Raw genomic sequence first — 20,935 nt, forward strand, 5'->3', positions numbered from 1 at the left:
CTATTCATCATAGAGGTTAAAAAAAAAAAAGGAAAAGGAAGTTCTTGGTGTCTAAGCAGCTTGAATTTCCAATGGTACTGTCAATGAACTGCACACTTGAAGATCACTATCTCATGGCCAAAATGATTTCTAGTTGTTGCTACTCTGTAGTCTTTTATGTCATGCTCATCACTTGACAATCTAGAAATAGCAAAGATATCTCAGCAACTAAAATATTCCAGATCCCCAAGAGATTAATACCCCCAGTTAAAATTATCTCATGACTAATTCTGAGGAATGTTATTTGAGAAAATTACAATCTGATGTCAGTATCTGAAGAAAAAAAGAGGCAAAATTATCATATTAGTCACTGGCTATGAGCAGTTATCCACCTGAACTAAAACGCAAGGCATTTCTAATGACTTTCCAAATGCATTCTTAACTTCTTGCCTGGTTTTGGAAACAATCTTGAGCCAGACTCAAGTATCAAAGGAGAAATTGGCTCCAAATTCCAGTTCAATCCTGAAATACTAGCAAAGGACATAGAAGACTTCTGCTCACCTCTAGCATCTGAGGTAGATGAAAGCCCTTGTTTTGCTGCTTGTAGCACCCAGGACATCCTGCAAAAGACTGAAGCTCTGCACCCTCAGGGCAGGGGAATTCCTGGATATGACATCAGGCCTTTCGTGGAATACATTTTTCTGACAATTTGGTTAAGTATCAGCTGGAACCCATCTCTGTTGCACAGTGTAATTTCTTGGGAATGCTGTGTGCAGATGTATAGAAATTTTATTGTGGGATGATCTAGACAGTCAGTTCTTGTCAAGTAATCTGCTGGCTGTTTATCCAGGCTCCAGAGAACTGTCATGGTGGATCATGGTGGAGAGATGAACACCAAAGTATCTTCATGCAGAAAGGGAAGATTACATGATATGTTTGGGGCAACAAACAGGGGAAGAATGAAAAGTAAGCACCATCCCACAATTTTAATAGAAATAAAAACTAGATAGAGGTTCAAGAGTAGGCAAATGTATTTTTACAGGAAAGTAAATCAGTTGACTACATTTGATGTTTATTATTGCAAGTAATTAATTAATCGTAATAGATGTGGTCCCTTGAAACAAAGCATGCGGACACCTGGGAGCTGCTACCATAGGCGAGCAGACTGAATCTGTCATGTGTGCTGTGGCCCTTTAACTTTCAGAAAGGGTAATTTCCATCTGATTTATCTGGCTTTCTGCAAATCAGTGAAGATTTAAAAAATTTCCTAAGCTTAAACATTCAAGTTTTTCTAATCTTTGGTGGTACTCCTGAACCGTCACATCAGAAGACTCTCAGCCAGCTTGGCCTGTAAGCTGTGTGCTTTTCCCTGTGTCTCAGTACTGCACCTCAGTGATGTGAGCTCATGGGAGCTCAGATGCAAGACTGACAGATTCTCTTTATTGACTGTCCCAGTAAGCAAACCACTGTAAATCACCTCTGATAGTAGCTCTGCTTGCTCTAGGGCCCTCTCTGTACTTACACGTTCTCACGCCCCAAGCAACAAGTCAGCTTATGACAGTCCTTAATGCCTATCACTTTCCTCCCAAAGGAGAAGCAGAGGGACCCAGATATAGACAGATTCAGGCTTTGGCTTAGAGTTGCCTTTTTGACCAGCCTGTGTTGCTGTATACAGAGGCCATTTTGCAAAAGGTGGGGTTTTTTTGGTTTTGATTCCTCCTTGTGCCCCAGGAATATATCAGAAAACACCTGTGATGGGAGGACTCTGGGGTACTGGAATAATAATTTGCATGAATCCATTGTTTCTGGAAGCATACTTCTTTTAAATATTAGTATTATTCAGCAGCATAGTAACTGGAGAGCAAAAGGGCAAAGAAACCTCACAAAAACATGTTTTTCTATGTTCAGGGCCATGTTCTCCTGTAGGATTTGTTGCTATAAATTTTTAGGCCACAAAACAGACTTTATTTTGCAAGGAAGCCTGCAAGTTACCAAGAGTGTTAATTGGTTTACACTGTTTAATAAGACCTCCTGGGAAACAGATATAATAGCGGAAAGTTAGTATCACATAATAAAATACGGTTTATAGAGGATATTACAACATAAGATACAGTGTGTCTAACTGGAAAGTATTTGCTGAACTTTCAGAGAACAATATCTAAATCTATTATGTTGGAAGCCTGAAAATGAGGCTATATGGCCACAGTAGTTAAAATATAAACGAGCTGGTGATTTAGGTGGAAATGGTCTGCCACGAGGGAACCAAGCATTTTATTGTGGGAAGGTCACACAGAGACCTTCCTTTAGAGAGGGAAATAAAAGGATCCAATGTACAGTTTGCTACAAGCACTTGTCAAACCAACCTCTCTCCCCTTTTCCCTTGCCAACCACATCGTTTCCGGCAGGGAAGGCGTAAGGTAAGTAATGTCACAGGGAATTTACAGACCTGAACTTGGACCCCATGGTGTGAGGTCTGTGATCAAGGTGAAATAGCAGAGCTTACCGCATTTTTTGCTCGTAGGTTGTGAGGTCGAAATCCTTGGAGTCAGACCAAGTTACTGCCGCGAGTACTTCAGCGTCCCAACAGACAAAAACTTCGCAGATGCCATCAGTGATGCCCTCAATTCTCTGTGGTACGTCACTAGATTTTTGCAGTGTGGGGTTTCTTCTCTCTAGGACAAGTACTTGGATTTACTATCAGGGAGATTTTCAGGATGGGCTTCCAGGTAGGAAGATGGGGGCCAAAACTGCTTTATAGTATCATCATAGAAACGACACCGTACCAGAAACAGGCCCTTACATTAAGAGTGGAGAGAAATATGTGCTCCTCTGTTTCTTTGTAGGCCACAAAAAAGAGTAGCTGTCCTGGCTTACTACTTTTAATTTGCTGTTTCAAACTACTTCAGGATGAGCCTGTGCATGCCTATTCACTGACCTGCAAGAAAAGGCTTTGAAATGCTTGGATTTAGAGAGGGAATTGGGAAATTCTGAAATTCAGCTCCAGTCACTTGTTTATGAGACTGATGCTTTGGCTTTTTCTTCATTTTAGAACACCTCAAGCAAAATATTTTTGGAGAGGGCATTCATTTCGTGCAAATATGACTATAGAATACAGTAGAATAGAAGAGTTCAGTTGGAAGGGACCTACAACAACCATATAGTCCAACTGATGGAATATATCCCTCAGACAACTGCTAGGAAAAATGTATATTCCATATCCAACTTTCAAGTTCCACCATCTCTCATCCGAACATTTACAAGAGACAATTCCACATAGGCTGTAAAATCAGGGAAGATTGCACCACCACATGTAGAGCCAATGCCTTACCTTGGCTATAACTAAGCTCCTTCTTTTAAAACCTTGTTGGTTCCATGATTAATCCAATTCTAGGAAACCCTTCTACTTTAATATTTGTAACTCCGTAGCGATTCGCAACTGAAAAGTTTTGTATTCCGATGCTGAGTGTTGATTGTTCTTGAAATAAAGGCTCTGAAATGATGAGACACTGTTGGAGATGTTGCTCTCAGTTGCACACTGGGTCCTGCTGCACAGATGCTCACAAATCAGTGTTGTTTGCAGCATGGGCTTAGACAGAAGGTGTCTGAGACCATGTGAGAGGTTTTGTCCTGAAATTATTTAGCTTAGATTTAAAGAAAGTTACCTGCATGTGACATGAGGAAGTCATATGAGACACAGGAGTCTTTCTGGAGATTTTGCAATGCTTTTAATTCAGTGAATAAAAAAAGGAATGGAAGACGTAGTACAGACATCAGCTCTGACTTCTGGTGGAAACCCAGATTTACTGTAGAAAGCTTTATGGTCTGATATAATTTTGGGATGGGTCAAGATATAGTTGAAGCTTCCTGCCTGGTTTCTGTGAAGCACAGTACATAAGGCTGCTCGGTGCTGGTTTTCAGCTCTGTAATTGTCAACATGGTTAAAAATGAAGCATAAACTGCTCAGAGTTCCAGCCCTTGAAGCTGTTATTTTGGGTAGCTGGAGAGTTTCGATAGCTAATTCATTCCAAGCCACAAGGCTGTCTGCTGCTGTCTGTGGTGGAAAAGGAAAGGGACACAAGAGTGCTGTGGAACAACTTGCAAGAGGTGAAAGCTGATGATTTCAAGGAAAGTGAAAATCCCTGCTACAAGATGTCTGCCATAAATAACAGCTACAGTCTTCTGAAGTGCCCAAATCCTACAGATCATCCCAGTGCTGCAGGAGGTCCTGTCTCTGGTGTCTGTTTACACACCAACCCTGGTGAATTTCTTCCTGAGTTCTTTTTCTTTAAACTAAAATGTCCTGTCTCCAACAAGGCAGGAAAGAGGAAAAAGGAATGATTTTAGATAAAATTAACAATCAGGTTTGGGTGTAAATATTGCAGGGACTTGAAGTAGGAAGGGAGGGTAGAGAATGAACAGTTCAAAAATCTGGTAGGTTTTCCTTATTCTTTCTCTCAGTCATCCTCTTTGTTTATTTCTTTAAGATTTAGAAGAAAAAGTTCCATGCTGCTGGGCCAGCCCATAAGAAGTAACACCTCTGAAATGCTTTTACTGTAGGCATATTCATTTAGCAGGATTTAGCATCTCTGAGTGGAAGAGTCTTGAGCTTGTCATCTATATCTTTTGGAAGTGCTTTTGACTTTTGAAGCTGTTCAAAGGCTGGCAAATGCAGTGTGTTTCCTTTCCACATCCCAGGTAATTGGAAAAGCCCATTAGGCTGAGACTGTCCTTAGCTACATGTGGGAAAACAGCCTGTGGCAAGAGCAGTCTGTTGCCTGGAGTAGTGCCTTGCTCACTTGCCCTAATGGCAGGTATTAGTAGTTAAAGGACTGCACTTAGGCATCCACCATTAGCAAACCTTGCAGGGACTCCAGGGTAGAGAGACAGAGCCCTTTATTGTGGCATGGTGGCCTAGGGTCTGAGCAAGGAACGCCCGGACCCATCTGAACTTCACTGAAGTAGAAAGTTTCATCAGCGCAAGGACAGAAGTACCTAACTCATCAGGGAGCCACTGAGCTTCCCTTGGAAAAGGAAATCATCCTTCAGGAATATTCTCCAGTCTCTTCAAACAGGTGCTTCAAGACCACTATTTAGACCAAGAATATTCAAAATAAAGTCAAGCATCTGTTTTTGGCAAGTGAAACTAAAACCTCCCTTGTATCTTTTCCACAACTGTAACTTGAGGGCTGTTGTAATCTACCTATTTTCCTGGACAGGTGTCATGAAGTCTGCATCGTGCTTGCAAAGTGTGCTGGTAGAATATAAAACACTTTTTGGTATTGCCATCAATGCTGTCCAACTTTCTTCAGAAATCTTTTCTTAGTCATTTATTTGGAAAGTTACTGGTGATGGAAGAAGACAGGACTAACACACAGAAAGACAGAATACTTCTCCCATGCAAGCCAGGATAAGGGTTTTCTTAGAAAACCCTTTTTTTTTCCATAGAAAAACAGGCAAAAATGGAAACAAAGTCAAACTCCAGATGTGCTGTACCAAATCCTGCAAACTCCTAAGCATGCTGCATTACTGGAGCTTGTCCCATTGAAGTTATTAAATATTCTTCCTTAAAGCACTGAGCCCTCACTGAGAAATCTCACCATGGCCTAAATGAGATTGCTTGTTTTATACAATAAATCTCTTTCTTAGCTTCTATCTTGATCGAATTGATCATTTACTTACATAAATTAGTTAAAGTAGCTCATAATACAGGCACTGCAGCAGAAGAGAACTATTTCAGTAGGTTCAATGACTGTGTATGCAATAGAGAAATTACAGGGTTAAATTTTACAAAATAATTTTTGCCTAATACAGATGGAAAGTAACACTTAAAATGAAGCTGGGGAGAGGGGAGGGCTGCTTCATTTAAATTATTTTAAAATCTTGAAGAGGGAGGAACAACACTGTTCTGCAGGGCCAGCAGTGGAGAAATTCCCACCGCAGCAGATACCTTCAGCTTCTCACAGGACTGCTTCTCTGAGGCCTTCTGCAAACTGAGAAATGCAAATGACAGACTCTAATCCATTCACTCAGTCCCTCACCCCTGATTTTGCCTCTTCTGTCCCACTCATTACACCAGACTACCCAGGTGTCTTTAATCAGAGACGCTGGACCTGTCAGGACATAACAAGTCTTTTTGTAGGGATCTTGATATGGATGAGCACATGTAATATGTATGGCATGCTCTGCCATATATTAAGTACAGCACAAAAAGACTGGGTCTGAACTTCATAAGCATAGGTTTGTGATTTTATCCACACAACTTCCCTCAGGGAGATTTACAGTGAACAGTAAAGTGGTCATGAAAATGAAATTAAGCGCTGATGTGTGCACTATCCCCACTAATTAGGCTGAGAGCAATCAGTGCAGAAAAGTGTGATCAGCTAAACTTGTGCAATTCGGAGATTACCTTAGTTTCCCTTGCTCATATTCCTGAATAAAACCCCCTTAATCTCATCCCAGTTTATACTGCGTGGTATTTTGTAAGGAAGAGCACATCCTGAGTTGACCTCTGTGGTTTGGAAGACCTCACACAGGAGAAAGCCAGAAGTGCCAAAATTTAATTAAAGCACATTTAACTGGTAATTCCCATAATCCTTTTAACAGGGGCATTCAGCAGAGAAATCAGAATTTCTTTGTTATTAAAGGGGAAGCTGTCTTCCTAATTCAAAGAGGTTAGTAACAGACTGCCAGGCCAGCCTATGCTTGCACGTGGCAGTTTCCACCTACTGCCTGTGATGGGAGTCTCAGGCAAACTCAGGAGACGCTGGGTGTGAATAATGAGCCCAGCAGTGCAATAAGTGGTAGGACAGCACAGGCTGGCAGTAGAAAACGGAGGTTTGTGGCTCTACATGCTGGTGAAGATAACAATGACAGCAGCCAGGAGATCTCCATACGTGTCAGCCTTTCACTCCTTGCCCTCTCTCCCACGCCCAGCAACAACAGCGCTGAGATGGCCGCAGTGTACTACGAGCGCATTGATGTGGAAGGCCACCACTATGGCCCTTTGTCCCAGCAGCGGAAGAATGCTTTGAGGGAAGTGGACAAAGCCTTGAGCAATATGATCTCACTCATCAAGGTGAGTGGCACCCAAAAACCCAGCTCCTGGGTACCTTTGTAAAAGGCTTTTAAAACTGGTCTTTTTGGCACTGCCAAGAGCCTGTTTAACACCTGTAACTGAATGCAGTGGCTGTAAACTTTTATTTCCTGAGAAACAGACTACTGAGATCATGTGGAGTTCAAGGCACCATTACCCTGACTATTATTTTCATTGATGGCATTATAACCCTCCTGGTAGTAGGATAGCCTACAGACCTACAGTAGCCCCAGGAAGCCACAAACCAATATATGTGTTGCTCTGTTTATGACTTGTGTTGCCAACTGAACTTTATTGTAGGCGAAGGAATCAAAACTGTGTTTCCTAAGGTTTGTGGAATCAGACAATTAACTTTTATAGTAGGTTTTATGACAGTATTCAGGACTCTGTACTTTAAACTTGGTTTTAAAAAAGAACATTATCTAAATGATTTTGCAGTGAGAAAATATTTTGGGTAAATGGAAATTCTATGAATATTTCTGACAATGATAAATGCATATTGGAGTTTTTTATGTGTTTCAGTGAAGAGAGGAATATGTATCTTCAATTTCACTAAATATTAAAAGCTCTCATGCTAAGTGCTTGTGTTTGGGAGGGAAAGAGAGAAACACCTCTTCCGCAAGTGGTATCACGGCAAAATTGCTGAATGGACTTATTTTGGAAAAACTCTGGTGCCAACCTCTCAGAGCAGCAAGTAAAAGTGGGTGTCCACCATTATGGGTGGTGGCAAAGCACATTGCAGGCCATTTGTGGACGTGATCCTTCTGACCAACTTCCACAGAATCAGTGGAGGTCAAACAGTGATTTCAATTTTCCAGCCAGCACACACAGTGCAAAGCTCTTACCTGGTCCTAAAAGTTGTCATCCACTTGCTTCACAGAGCAAAGGCCTTCAGAATGATATCAACGTCCTCCTCTTCTCTGATCATGGGATGACAGACATCTCTTGGGCAGATAAAGTGATTGAGCTGAAAAACTACATCAATATGAGTGACACCATACAAATGAAGGACCGAGGTCCTGTTGTGAGCCTCTGGCCAGCTCCAGAGAAGCATGCAGAGGTGAGTACAGCCTAGTTGTACCTCTTAGGTTTGTGTTTTCTCAGTTTTTATGCCAATTGTGTCTTTTGTTTTCTCATAATATCCAAATACTGCTCTCAGAGATGTGTTCAAAAAATCAGCTCTTATCAGGAGTCAGACTTGGATCCTGTGACACCCTTGTGATGCTGGTTTCCAAAGGAAAATCACACCAGGCAAATCAAAAAGCATGAACTTTCACTGTTATATGGCAAGGACACATGCTTTTAAGCCCCACCACTATTAACTTCTGATAAATAGCTGAAAGATTTTAGCTCAAAATGCACTTTTAGGATTTTATCTGTATTAGTCAATCTGTTGACACTCTAGCTGGGATTTTCAAATGATCCGGAGCAGGTTCAGTATTTATATTCCAGTAAACTCCCACAGACGAATCAACTCCATTAGACCAGAATTGCAAAATGTATTTTTTTACAATATTTTCCTTTGTGGAATTTTTGATTAAGCATGTTGGATTGAGTCAACCATAAAAGCTCAATGCTAGAACTGCAGGATTTTGAGGGATAAATTAAAACAATAGAGAAAAATTTGAAAATCACTTGAAAAGAATGAAAATTTAGTATCTCTGACTAATAGACTACTACACTACAGTCTAACCAGCAACCAGTGCATGAGAAGTCATTATTGCTCTCCTCAGAATATAGATGAGTGGATGTACAAAATGGGCAAGCAATTCCCCAGGCAAATCATTTTGGTTTCTACATTATATTTTATCCAGTTACATTATATTGTAGCCCGTGCAATTTTTTTAAAGAGATTATTTGCTGATTTTGCACCCAAACAGTCTCTTTAGGAACTGTGTATCTGTGATATTGTGAACATTTCAAATTAGTGCCAGAACTGAAAATTGTCTTAGAGGCATGCACGAGCAATTCACTTGCAAGTGCATCACAGGGGATCACAGCACTGATATGCTTAACTCAGAGCTCCCTGTTTTTGTAGGCCAGACCTTCAAATAAGGGCAAGTTGCAACTTCACACTGTCATGGGGTTTCATCCGACAAAGCTCTTCAGCACATGCTTCTCTCTCATTAAACAGCCTAATATTCCTAAGGAGAATAAAGTACAATGCCTTACACTATGGTTTTGTTTCTTTCCTTCATTTCTTTTTAGGATTTCTTGCTGGAGGGCTAGCTTTTTAAGCAAAATGAAGTTGAGTTTCAGTTTCCCAATAGCTAGATTCTCTATTTCTAATTAATTTTAAAGAGCTATGTTTATGAGTTGGAGTGTATTAAAACGTAATGGTTATCACCTCTAAGAATTACCCCATTTCAAAGCACCAGAACTACTGGTTACCACTCTCTAGCTCCAGTCACGGTGGGAGGAACTGTGCCATCACACCCTGGTGCTGTCCTTATGGTCACTGCACATCAGTGCACATATCTGGCACACATATACACACAAGGGCAACTTAGCTGAAAGGCTGGTGAAGAACCTATCACTCTTTGAAGAATTGAGCTATTTATTCCTGAAGATTATTTATATTTAACTGGTGAAAGAACAATATAGGGTCTGGGGACTCCAATAGCTGCCTTCTTTATGGCATATGAACATATTTTTCAGGCATTTGAAATATATTTTCTGAATAATTTGGGGTTTAATGACATTTGTGTGATATTCCAGACAGTATGATTAATATTAATAAACGACTTGCATGGCATTGTGCAGACTCAAAGCTGCAGGCTTAGGCTAATTAATCTCACATCAGATAACTAACGAAGCAGATAACTGAGCACTATCAATTCCTTGATGGTGATTGACTGGGTACGTGCAAGAAACACAGGGGAGGTGACAATAATTCTCCATTCAAGAGCACAAAGAGGGAATGAGTGGCAGAGGCTAAAGACAATAATAACATTTTTTCACACCTGTACACGGTCCACATGGTGCCTTTGAGTGTCTCTCACCACTTCACTTACTGCTTCCTGTGAAGGTGTCGTTTCTCCTGGTCTGTTTCTGTAGGCTGGTATACTCACATGTATACATTTGTGAATGTGTGTATTACAAATACACATAATACATGAATTCACGCATTCCTACGTGTTTATGATCTGAGTTTTCAGAATCTCCTAAACCACATGAGCAGGTTTTGTTCAGCCACGATCTTTGGACAGGCAAAGTCCTGGTTTGAATGATTAGCTATTACAGGGGATTAGCCATTTTTCAAATTCAGATGTTTCCATATACCCATGGGTGTATTTATCATCTTTACAGCCATATGGTGTCCTAACATTTTTTTGCTTTGCAGATATATCAAAAATTGAAAGCTGTGGAACACATGGATGTTTATAACATACAGGATATTCCAAACAGGTTTTTCTACAAAAAAGGAAAATTTGTGTCTCCCCTAACTCTCGTGGCTGAAGAAGGATGGTTCATAGTAGAGGTAAAGTATAGAAGCAAAATACTTACACAGGAGTGTGAAAAGGTGCAATATATTGCTGATCATTGAGTTAAAGTCAATGGGCTAACTACAAAACTAACGTCAATTTTTGCTGTGTACTTAAAAGAACTTAAAGAAATTGCAGCTTTCCTAAAGGCCGACAGTTAAATAGTCAGGATGACCCTTTTTTCTTTGTTGTCATAAAGCAGGGGTAGTTCTCGTGTTTCATATTCCAGTTTTGTTGCCTTACTCTTCTTCCCCCTGCCATCTACCTTCATTTCAGGCACAGAAAGAGTCTTTATTATCCCTCCATTCAGCAGTACCTTGTGGCAACTTTTCCTTCTGCCTGGCTTTCCACCTGCCAGACTGTCCTAAAAGCGCCCCATTTCTCCCAAGCACTCCAGTCTCAAAAGGGTCAGACTGGGGGTTTATTCCTCAGAGATGCCCAGTGAACACACTGAAAATCTGGGAACTTGTTAAGCAGAGAACCCACGCATGAAGAGATTTTTCATACTAACTTATTTTTTTACTATAAATTGTTGTGTTATTTTTGCTTGTGTCACTACCAGGCACCTCCACATTGCAGATACTAAGTGCAGCTCAGCACATCTCAGAGGGTGAGGCAACTGCATATCTTCTAAGGAGGTAAACTGAGGAGTGGTATTAAGTGCTTTGCCCAAGGCCGTACATGAGGTCAGTAAGTTGGCAACAGAACCAAGGAGTCCTGGGTTTCTTTCATGTCCCAGCATAGCCAGTGCACATCATTGCCTTGCAGGTTATTGTAACTCAGCCAAGCATCTTCTTTCATGACCTTCAGAGCTACTGCTCACCAAGCTTTGCTCAGGACAGTCCACACTACCACATTTCTCACTAGCCAACCTGAATTTAGCATAGTAGCTTCTACAGCTGAATAAAAATGCACCTCTAAAAAAACCTGATGGTTTTTGAGTACAGATGGGTGAGTACCACACTTCTGATTTTGAAAAAAAAAGTTTAAAAAGCCGAGTTAAAATTTAGACAGGTAAAGTAGGAATCTGAAACATCTTTTCCAAAATTATTTTTAAAAATAACAACTAAACTCTTTTGTACGAAAGTTCAAAACAGAACGTTTTTACATATTCTGTAGAAAATAAGAAAGCACTTAAAAAAATCATTGAAACTCTGACAAACCTTAATAACAGTGCAGCAAACACTGCTGCTATGATAATTATTTCTGTCTCTCTGCCCATTCCTTCCCATTGTTTCTGATTTTCAAGAATGTCCTCTCATTAATGCTGTCAGATTTTCCTTCTCTTTGGTACATTTTCATTATCTGTGAATGGGATATGAAAATGAAAGTTTCCTGTCATATTTTTAAAGAAATAATTGAGCCTTCTATTATACTTCCTGCCCAAACCACTGAAGAGAGGATGTGCAGCTCTTCCCTGTCATGCTCCCAGGGTTTTTTAATTCTCTGTTTGCTAGTGGATAGCTAAAAGCTGTTTGAAAAAGGGGATTTTGTTGCTGGTGGTGGTTTTTGAAAGAGACAAAAGGGGTGTATCTGAAAAGTTGTTTTCCTCATCAAGGAACATAGGAACTAAAGCCCACCTACATTTTGGTTAAAGCAGGATGAGGAGGGATTTCACTCTTTATCAAAGCTGATCTGCTCATGTTACCTTGTTCCCTTCACATTGAGTGAGTGGTCCCCATCCTTCAAGCAGAAGATCCCCCAACTGCTCTCCTGCGTGCAGCAATGGTATTAGCTCTCATGGCTGCATGCTCACTCTGTACACATCCCCATTTACTTTCCCAATGTTTAGAGATCAATTGCAGTACATTTTCTAAACATGCACATGCAGGGAAAAGTCCATTGTCCGCAGTCCCAGATACGCCTGTTTCATCTTGGAGAAGGACTGCTAGCCCAGGCTTAGTCTGAGTATGAAAAATTACATCTTGTCCAAGTCCTCCATCCCATTTGGACTTGTCAAGCAGGCACATCAGCATGGTGCCAACTCCCTGGCTCTAAAGAAGCCCCAGGAGTTTGTGGGGTTTGCTGTAAGGCAGAGCCTGATGCTCCCCAGAAGGGCAGTGCTGGGATGCTTGCACAGTCCTGTCCCTCAAGCTACTGCTGTTAGTGGCTCCATTTCATGAGCTGTCACTTCAACTGCAGTTATTAAAGTTAGTAATATGTTTTCTGACCCAGCTGGCACCAGAAATTATGGAAATGACTGTGCATTTGACTGCACATTCTGTTGGGAGTAGGTGTCTCCTGGTTTCTGGGTGATTATGGAAAGCACACTACCTCTTCCTGCATTTGATATTTCTGGAGAAGCAACTGTGTCCAGGACATCTGACAGGACCATGGAGGGGTGTAGGTATGGCAATGTCATGATGCTGCTGAAGAACCACCACAAATTTAATGTGACTTCACTTGTCTGAAGTTGAGGCTGGTAAATGCTGTGCAGGTTGCCTGATGGTGAGCAGCACGCTCAGTCCCCAGGAATCGCAGGAACTACAGCATAAGGAGGAAGAGGAGAAGGAGTCTGTTTTCTCCTTGGCTTGCTCTGAGCACTGTCAGGGAAATAGATGGGACAGGAAAAGAAATTTGTCAGCTAAAATAGTTTAATTTAATCTGGAACTACCCAGAGAAGCTGTGGAGTCGCTCTCACTGGAGATGTTCAAGACCTGTCTGGATGCAATCCTGTGCAATATGATCTAGGACAGCCCTGCTTGAGAAGGGAGGTTGGACCAGATGATCCACTGTGATCTTTTCAATCTGAACCATTCTGTAGTATTCTGGAATTATCTGGTACATCTGCTGAGTATTACATATGAAGAAACAGGGACTTCCCCTGGAAAAGAGTTGGAAGAGCTACACCTCTTAGTCATCACTACTGCTGTCCTCAGTGCAGTCAATTTTCTTCCTTACGGAAGAAGACAAAAATCAGATTAAATAAATGTTTCTAAAAGGAAAGGGATCTTCAGTTAATCTGCTTCACCATCTGCAGGAGTTGCTGCACCACTTGCCCAAGGTGGGAATGTGGAAAACTCCTTTGGGGCATCTTCTGTGCTTCTGTGCCCAAGTGTGAAGGCCAGACCTGGACACTCTAGAGAACTGTGCAGCTCCTTCTCTGTAATTATCAGAGAAATTATTGTTGGGGTCTGATGAACTGCCAGTTGATGTTCTTTGTTTAAGTGAAATTCCTGCAATAGTTTTGGGGTTATCTGGAGTGCCACATCTGCTGCTATCCCTAAGGAGCATGGGACAGAAGAAACTCATGGACAAATTGGTCCAGCATTTTGATCAACCCCTAGGGACTGCTGATCTGACAGATATGGCACTGTTGTAGGTAAGAGCTGTTAATGCAAAGCAGGAGAAAGTGAGGAAGGAATTTAAAAGAACATCTTAAGGGCAATATGGGCAAGGAAGAATAAGATTTATAATGACAAATTAATGAAGTGTAGATCCACTGAGTAAGGAAATAAAACAGAGTCTAGGCCACAGAGAGTGGGACTGTCTTAGGTCAGAGCCAGTGTTCCTTGGAGCAAACCTCGTGCTTTAATTTCAAAACAAGTAGGGAGAAGAAATAATAATTAGAAAATACCTAGTAGGGGTGATATTTGTATTGTTAGGCTGACTAGTCAAATGGAGCAAAAATTACTTATTTTTCTAAGGTGTCAATGGCATGTGGGGCAGAACAACACACCAGCAAACCCACAGAAGTGCATGGCACTGGGTGGGAGAGGAGTGCTGCTGGCAGGCATGGGGAGAGGGACATACGACTGTGGTACTTCGTGCTTGTGGCAGAAATTTATGTGAGTTTTTCCCCTTTCAGCTGGGAGGTGGTTACTCACTGACACAGCAAAGCCAGGAGTCACCTCTCCTGGGGATGAGCTGCTGTGCAGATAACAGCATAGTGTGGGGGCCTGATGGGGTGGTACAGCACATGGAGACACAGCATGGCACCCCACAGTGCCCCAGCACAGCCCAGTAGGCAGGCACTAACCACACTCTGCTGTTGCTACCCAGAGCAGGGACAAGCTACCCTACTGGGAGAATGGGACAGGGAGGAAGGAGGCCTGGCAGAATGGCTGGCATGGCTATGACAACGAGCTCATGGACATGAGAGGCTTCTTCCTCGCATATGGACCAGGTACAGTGCCACCATGCCTGGTGTTCCACTTCCCCTGCAGCCCCATGGTCCTTGCCCCTGCAGCCCCTGGCACATCAGGACCCTGATGTAGCACTCTGCGACACCCAAAAATTACAAATAGATGGCAGGATTTCCTCACTGTGGAAGGTTTGTTGTGCTGCATCTATTTCATAGCTGAAGAAACAGGGCAGAGAGATGTGAAGGGATTTAGTCAGCCTCTCTCTGATGTCCCAGTGCAGTTACTATCTCTTTGCTCTCTTTTCCCAAATTTTGGCCTAAACTTTTAATTCTATTTGAAACACATGAGTCCTGCTTTTGTCAGGGGATTCAGACTTGCTACTGCAAGGCACTTTCTTTGGGAAGGTTGCAGTATACCTCACCCACCTGTCTGACAGGCAGACACAAAACTCCTGGTTTCCATTTCATCAGGCCCTTTAAACAGGGCAGAGCACCAGGCTGCAGCTGCAGACAGGAGTGAAAGCAGAATGTGCAACACAATTATGTCAGGCTATTAAATCTACCAAGCACACACAGTAGCTTCTGTACTTAGAAATCCAGGGCTTTTTTTAGTTTTTAGAATAAAATTGGTCTAGAAGTAAAAATAATGAACAAAATTGTTTAAAATGTTTTTGCTGAGCTATGTTGTAAATTGTATAGCATGCCACATCCCAGCCTGGTGGGCGAGTCCCAGGAAAGGCAAAGGAGCCCTTGCCCTGCAGCACCCCACATTCCAAGGGCTGAGCCCCAAGTTGCATGATGCCAACTCCTCTCTTTTGTCTGCAGATTTCCGATCCAACTACCGAGCGCCTCCCATCAGATCCGTGGATGTTTACAACATCATGTGCAGCCTGGCAGGAATACAGCCACTGCCCAACAATGGCTCCTGGTCCAGGGTGGAGTGCATGCTCCGAAACACAGCCCCCTTGGCACCGCTCCCCCCGTGCAGCAGCTGTGTCCCGGCACTAGCTCTGCTCTCCCTGTTCGCCAGGCAGATCTCCTGACTGTGATCCCTGAACAATGTCAGTCAGTGTCACCAGCAACTCCATCCTTCTCTGTTTGTTTTTTTAAAGTTCTTCATTTGAATAATAGCTTCATTAATAGAGTGCTGTCCCCCACTCCTCCATTGTGCTCCACCAGGCATGAATCTGACCCATCCTGCATTTACAATGGTTTTAACATGAAGCCAGGTTTTGTGCTGCTCCAAACACAGCCAGGGACGATGGTGTTGCTCACTTAGATTTACAGCACTGGCAAGGAGAGCAGAGTTGGCTGGCTATCCATAAAGTTTTCTGGTGGGTGCACATGGGGATCCCTGAGCATCAAGCATGTCCCACCCCAGCATCTTTCACTGAGGAGCTCACCCTGGCTCCCCGTACTGAGAAGCTCAGGAGTGGAGACCGACCTCTTTGCATTTAGCTGGGTTCATCCTGATTCACCCCTTCAGCTCCATCAGCAGCAGAGCCCCATCTCCTTACAGCACCAGCCAAGCCCTGTCTATACTGACCCAGTCTTCAAATGGCCAAGAGCTTTGCTGAGTGACCATAATGCCGAGGGAGGTGGGTCAGCAGGAGAGCAGTGAGAGCATCCTACTTCTCTCAGCCTTTCCTTCTTCATTTTCACCAACATGAGTACTGGCTCTGCCCATTTTCAAGGCCAGGCTTTCTTCATGGACCACAGCAGTGAGGAGGGCTAGGAAAGGGCAGAGTGACAGAAATCATCCACTTCAAAGCCAGTGGGAAAATGAATAGACATCTGGACACACAAGGGTCAGGAAAACATGGGATGAAAAAGCCTGGCATTTAACACCCTCTCTGCTTTTCCTGGTGAAGTTAATATCTGCTCACCTTTCGATGTTTTATACCCAATTGCACTTCTGAAGGTTTTTCAACACTTAGTGCTCTTCCACCAGCTGTTGCTCTCTATCCCTCTGCCTGGTGACCAGCGCATTTCCCTTTATTCTGTAGCAGGGAGAGAGGTCTACACTGATAGATATCTCACCCTCCCAGCTAATCCTAGTGATCATTTCCACCATGGGCTATCAAGCACAAGCAAAGTTGTAACAGTAAAGTTAAATTAAACAGCAGGAGAGGATAGAGCTGTTGCCAGAGGTGCCTTCGGGTGTGCACAGTGCTTTATCTGATATACCTCTGAACCAGGAGCTTTCAGCAACAAACTGCCTTTGGAAGGATTGAGGTCCCTCCCCACGTAAAAACAAAGCTCTAGGACTTTCTATCTTCTGGATCCAGAGTTAAGCACGATCCGGGTATGTATGGTACAGTACATTTAAGGGTGAATGATTACACTGTGGGGAAAAAAAACCCAAACACTAAATTAAACTTGACAAAAGACTTCTGTATTAGCTGTAAAGATTTATGTAATGTGTTTTTAAAGCTCAAGTGAACCATCAAATCAATTGGGAAAAAAATGGAAAAAATCAGTCTTTGTTATTAGACTGTTGAGTATAAAAGGCAATTTAGAGCTTTCGAAGCATTTGCAGTAGCTGTAAAACAAGCACCTATTGTTCAGAGTTCCCTGTTGCTCTTTAATGGACCAGGCTCAATGAAATCACTGGAGCACAATTTTAAAGAAAAAAAAAGATCAGCATACAAGATAACCAAATTACCAAATTTTGTCTGAAAATCAACAGCATAGAAGCTACCAGTGCCTGCTAACCCCTCCACAACCTGCCATTTTAAATCTTACCAGCAAGCAGAACCCAAGGTCTTCTTACAGAAGAAATGTTTCTAAAGGTATAAGGGTATATTCAGCTCCTCAGATATACAAACAGAAATTGAAAATAACAAATTGAGTCCCTTGAGTTGTTCCACGGATGGGCCATGACACAGGAAACCAACACTGATCCTTGTGAGTACTTTGTGTAACTCATTTTTGTCAGTGTCCACATGCAAATACTGAAGGTTAATCCACTTGCAATATGATTTATTTGACCTTAAGGCAAGCATTGTGTGTACAGTAAAAGATACTTGGTCTGTAAAAGGAAAATTTGATGGCAGACCTTCCAGAAGCTCACTAGCTTTAGGAGAACCACAGCTCATTATTTTTTGAAAAGTGCATCTTTCTTCCTCAGAAATGTTGTACCTCTGAATCAGTTCATGTTCTCATTCAAAAATCAAGTGTCTTAACTCTCGCCTATTTTTCTGTATACTATGCAATGGAGGTGGGTGTATTTTAAACCTATTTCTGAATGATGTTTTTATACAATGACTGATTGTGAATGAGTGAATAATTCTAAAAATGGTGTTAGAAAAAACACATCTTTGTAAATACTGTAAGATTTTTGAAGAAGAAAACAGCCCAAAACCTTCCCTTCAACACTTTGCCTTTCTTGTCTAATTGCTGCATCAAAGTGTGATAAACAGTGTTTGAAGCTTGTGCTGATTAATTATCAGAAAGATGAATGATAACATTGTTTAGAAATGGCAAAGTTGTCAGCATGTAAATTAAGGACATTAAATGCATCACACGAGATGATGTATCTTGTATATGCAGTCCTTTTTTCCAGATGTATTTCATTGTTTAACCTTTTGAACATCCACTCAGGGACATGTAATTCCCACTAGCCAATAGACACGACAAAACATTTTGCACTTCTTAGAAGAGGGGTGAGCCCTGGATGCTCTCTCCAGACCCACTTCTCTAAGCCCAGTGTGTCACCATCACATCAGCTGCTTGCACAGAAATTAAGAGCACTGTCACTGGTATGAGGGTGCAGTAGATTCAGGCTTTCCAGAGCCCCCCTTTTCCAGGGGGAGATGGTGCAAATGTCAACAAGACCTCAAAAACCAAAGCTACAGGCCTGAAGGACAAGGGGGCCCTATTCCACTCTAAGCTCCACAAACCAACAATGTCCATGGAAGAGACTAATTCAATAGAAATAAGTCTCCAAGCCTACTCAGTGGAATTTATCTTCTTTTCCTTGTATTAACTGACCACAGAGCAGGGAGTGGATGATAGAAGAGGACCAGTGCAGATATGCCAACGAGTCCTTTAATTCACAGCAGGACTCCCTCTGAACCAGTAGCAAAGCCAAGGTCTGCTGGAGATGCTCCCCTCATGTTCCATGAACATGGGTCCTCAGAAAAGGAAAGTGCCGAGGGACTGCCTGCACAGGAATAAGTCTCAGTCCGCTCCCCATAACAGTGCCAAAAAAGGAAATTTCACAGCTAAATAAGCTGAGCCTTTTTATCAATGATCTTGGTGGCCATGCAAATGGCATGGCTGGCCAAGGCTCAGTGGATGAGTGTCGCAGCGGGGATTACTGCAACAAGCATATTTCAAACCAGGAGTCCCGGGAAATGAAGTATATATGGACAGATCCGTGGTAGATGTTTCAGAGATGTTTATTTCTCCAGCCGCATGGCCGGGGCTCAGCTCAGGAACTCCACAGTCACGGGACCCAAGGGTCCTTGGCGTTATCAGGGAACACAAACCAACCAATGGGGAATGAGGCTGAGCAGGGGCAGGGAAACCCCGTGTCTCCCCCCCAGGGCCCCTCTCCCAGGGCTCCATGGCAGGGGGGAAGGGACCCCAACAGATGAGGCCTCCAGCATCCCTCAGGATGCAGCCTGCATTGCCTGCACAGACTGCAGCCTCGTGGAGACACTTTCCCATTGGCCCAGACACCAGCCTGCACCCTTCACAAGTACAGAGACTTCACAAATAAGGGGTGAATGAGAAGATTTTGCAGTGCCAGTCATCTTCCATGTCTTCTAACTAATACATCACAATATATCACAGAACCACAGAGTATTCTGAGTTGGAAGGGACCCACAAGGATCATCAAGTCCAGCTCCTGGCCCTTCACGGGATCATCCCCAAGAGTCATACCATGTGCCCAAGAGTATTGTCCAAAGGCTTCTTGAACTCTGTCAGGCTTGGTGCTGTGGCATCTGTCAGATGTTAAACCATACACCTCAGGGGGAGGCACAGACCAAATGAGCTCTGTCCACTGGGAAGTTAAAAGGCATTGGAAAAGTTCCATGTAATATTTCCTCACCTTCTTTTCCCTGTAGGGTTGTGGCAGAGAGGGCAGGACACAGCAAATCCAACAGGAATTTTTAAAGAAAACATCTAATGAAGAAGAAGGTTTGAAACCCTACATTTTAGCATAAGAAGTCTTTAACAGCTTTTAAAAGACAACTTTCACACACACAGAAAAACACATTTTGTGTAAGCATTGAAACACACCTAAGTTAAGGGAAGGTTCAAAAATAAGAACATTTCAGAATTACAGTTGACTGGACACAGTAATTCTCAAGTTTCATAGAGATGGACTGTATGGATTATACGGACTGTATGGATTATTCTGACATTTCAAATACACAGAAATTGCTATGGACTTAAAAAACTGTATGACGTTATCCCAAATCTGTATCAATTACACCAGTTCAGCTCTGCCAGCCCAATTTCATCAGGAAACCACTATGAGCTGCCAGGCAGCCTGCCCTGGTCTCTCCCTACCCCAGTCAGGTATCTGTCCGAGATGCGGGGAATGCCTTGCTGCAGCCACCCCACTGCACGAAGGCTGCTGCCCTGGCTGGCATGACAGGGACCTGTCATTCACGGGGCCTGCAGATACACTCCAGGGTGGAACACACCCACCAGCATTAGCCCTGGAACAGTGCAGTGTGCTCCATTGGCTCGGAAGGCTGGGGCAGGGTGGGAACAGGGAGTGGCAGGGCAGGGGAAAGGCCCAATGGGCCCTGGAAATGGAAGTTACAGAATCACAGAATGGCTCAGGGACCACACCGGGACATCTGTTCCAAGTCCCCTGCTCAAGCAGGGTCATCCTACAGTACATGGCATAGGATTGTGTCCAGTTCATTCTTGAATATCTCCAGTGAGGGAGACTCCACAGCCTCTCTGGACAATCTGTTCCAGTGCCCAGACACTGCACAGTAAAGAAGCTCTTTCTCACATTCAGGTGGAACTTCCTGCGTATCAGGTTCTGCCCGTTGCCTCTTGTTCTATTGCTCAGCACGATGAAGAAGAGCATGGTTCCATCCTCTTGACACCCTCCCTTTGGATACTTACTGACATTCATGAGGTCTCTCAGTCATCTCAAGGCTGAACAGGCCCTGCTCCCTCAGCCTTCCATCATAAGAGAGATGTTCTGGTCCCTTGATCATCCCTGTTGCGCTCCGCTGGACCCGCTCCAGGAGCTCCGTGTCTCCCTTGTACTGAGGAGCCCAGAACGAGACACAGATTTCCCCACACGCTGCTTCTCTCCCT

At 43.0% G+C, this 20,935-nt stretch overlaps 1 protein-coding gene across 1 annotated transcript in view; it reads left to right on the forward strand.

The window, feature by feature from the left end:
- Positions 1 to 17,330, forward strand: part of ENPP6 (ectonucleotide pyrophosphatase/phosphodiesterase 6) — a 31,868-nt gene extending 14,538 nt beyond the window's left edge. Inside the window, exons 3-8 of the mRNA XM_032109584.1 lie at positions 2,501 to 2,612; positions 6,913 to 7,054; positions 7,953 to 8,132; positions 10,416 to 10,553; positions 14,560 to 14,683; positions 15,467 to 17,330. Of these exons, the coding sequence (XP_031965475.1) occupies positions 2,501 to 2,612; positions 6,913 to 7,054; positions 7,953 to 8,132; positions 10,416 to 10,553; positions 14,560 to 14,683; positions 15,467 to 15,684 (914 nt within the window). The 3' untranslated portion in view covers positions 15,685 to 17,330. The remainder of the gene's footprint in view (positions 1 to 2,500; positions 2,613 to 6,912; positions 7,055 to 7,952; positions 8,133 to 10,415; positions 10,554 to 14,559; positions 14,684 to 15,466) is intronic.
- Positions 17,331 to 20,935: the final 3,605 nt, after the last annotated feature.

The sequence above is a fragment of the Corvus moneduloides genome, chromosome 5 (genome assembly GCF_009650955.1).
Source record: "Corvus moneduloides isolate bCorMon1 chromosome 5, bCorMon1.pri, whole genome shotgun sequence".
Classification (NCBI taxonomy): Eukaryota; Metazoa; Chordata; class Aves; order Passeriformes; family Corvidae; genus Corvus; species Corvus moneduloides.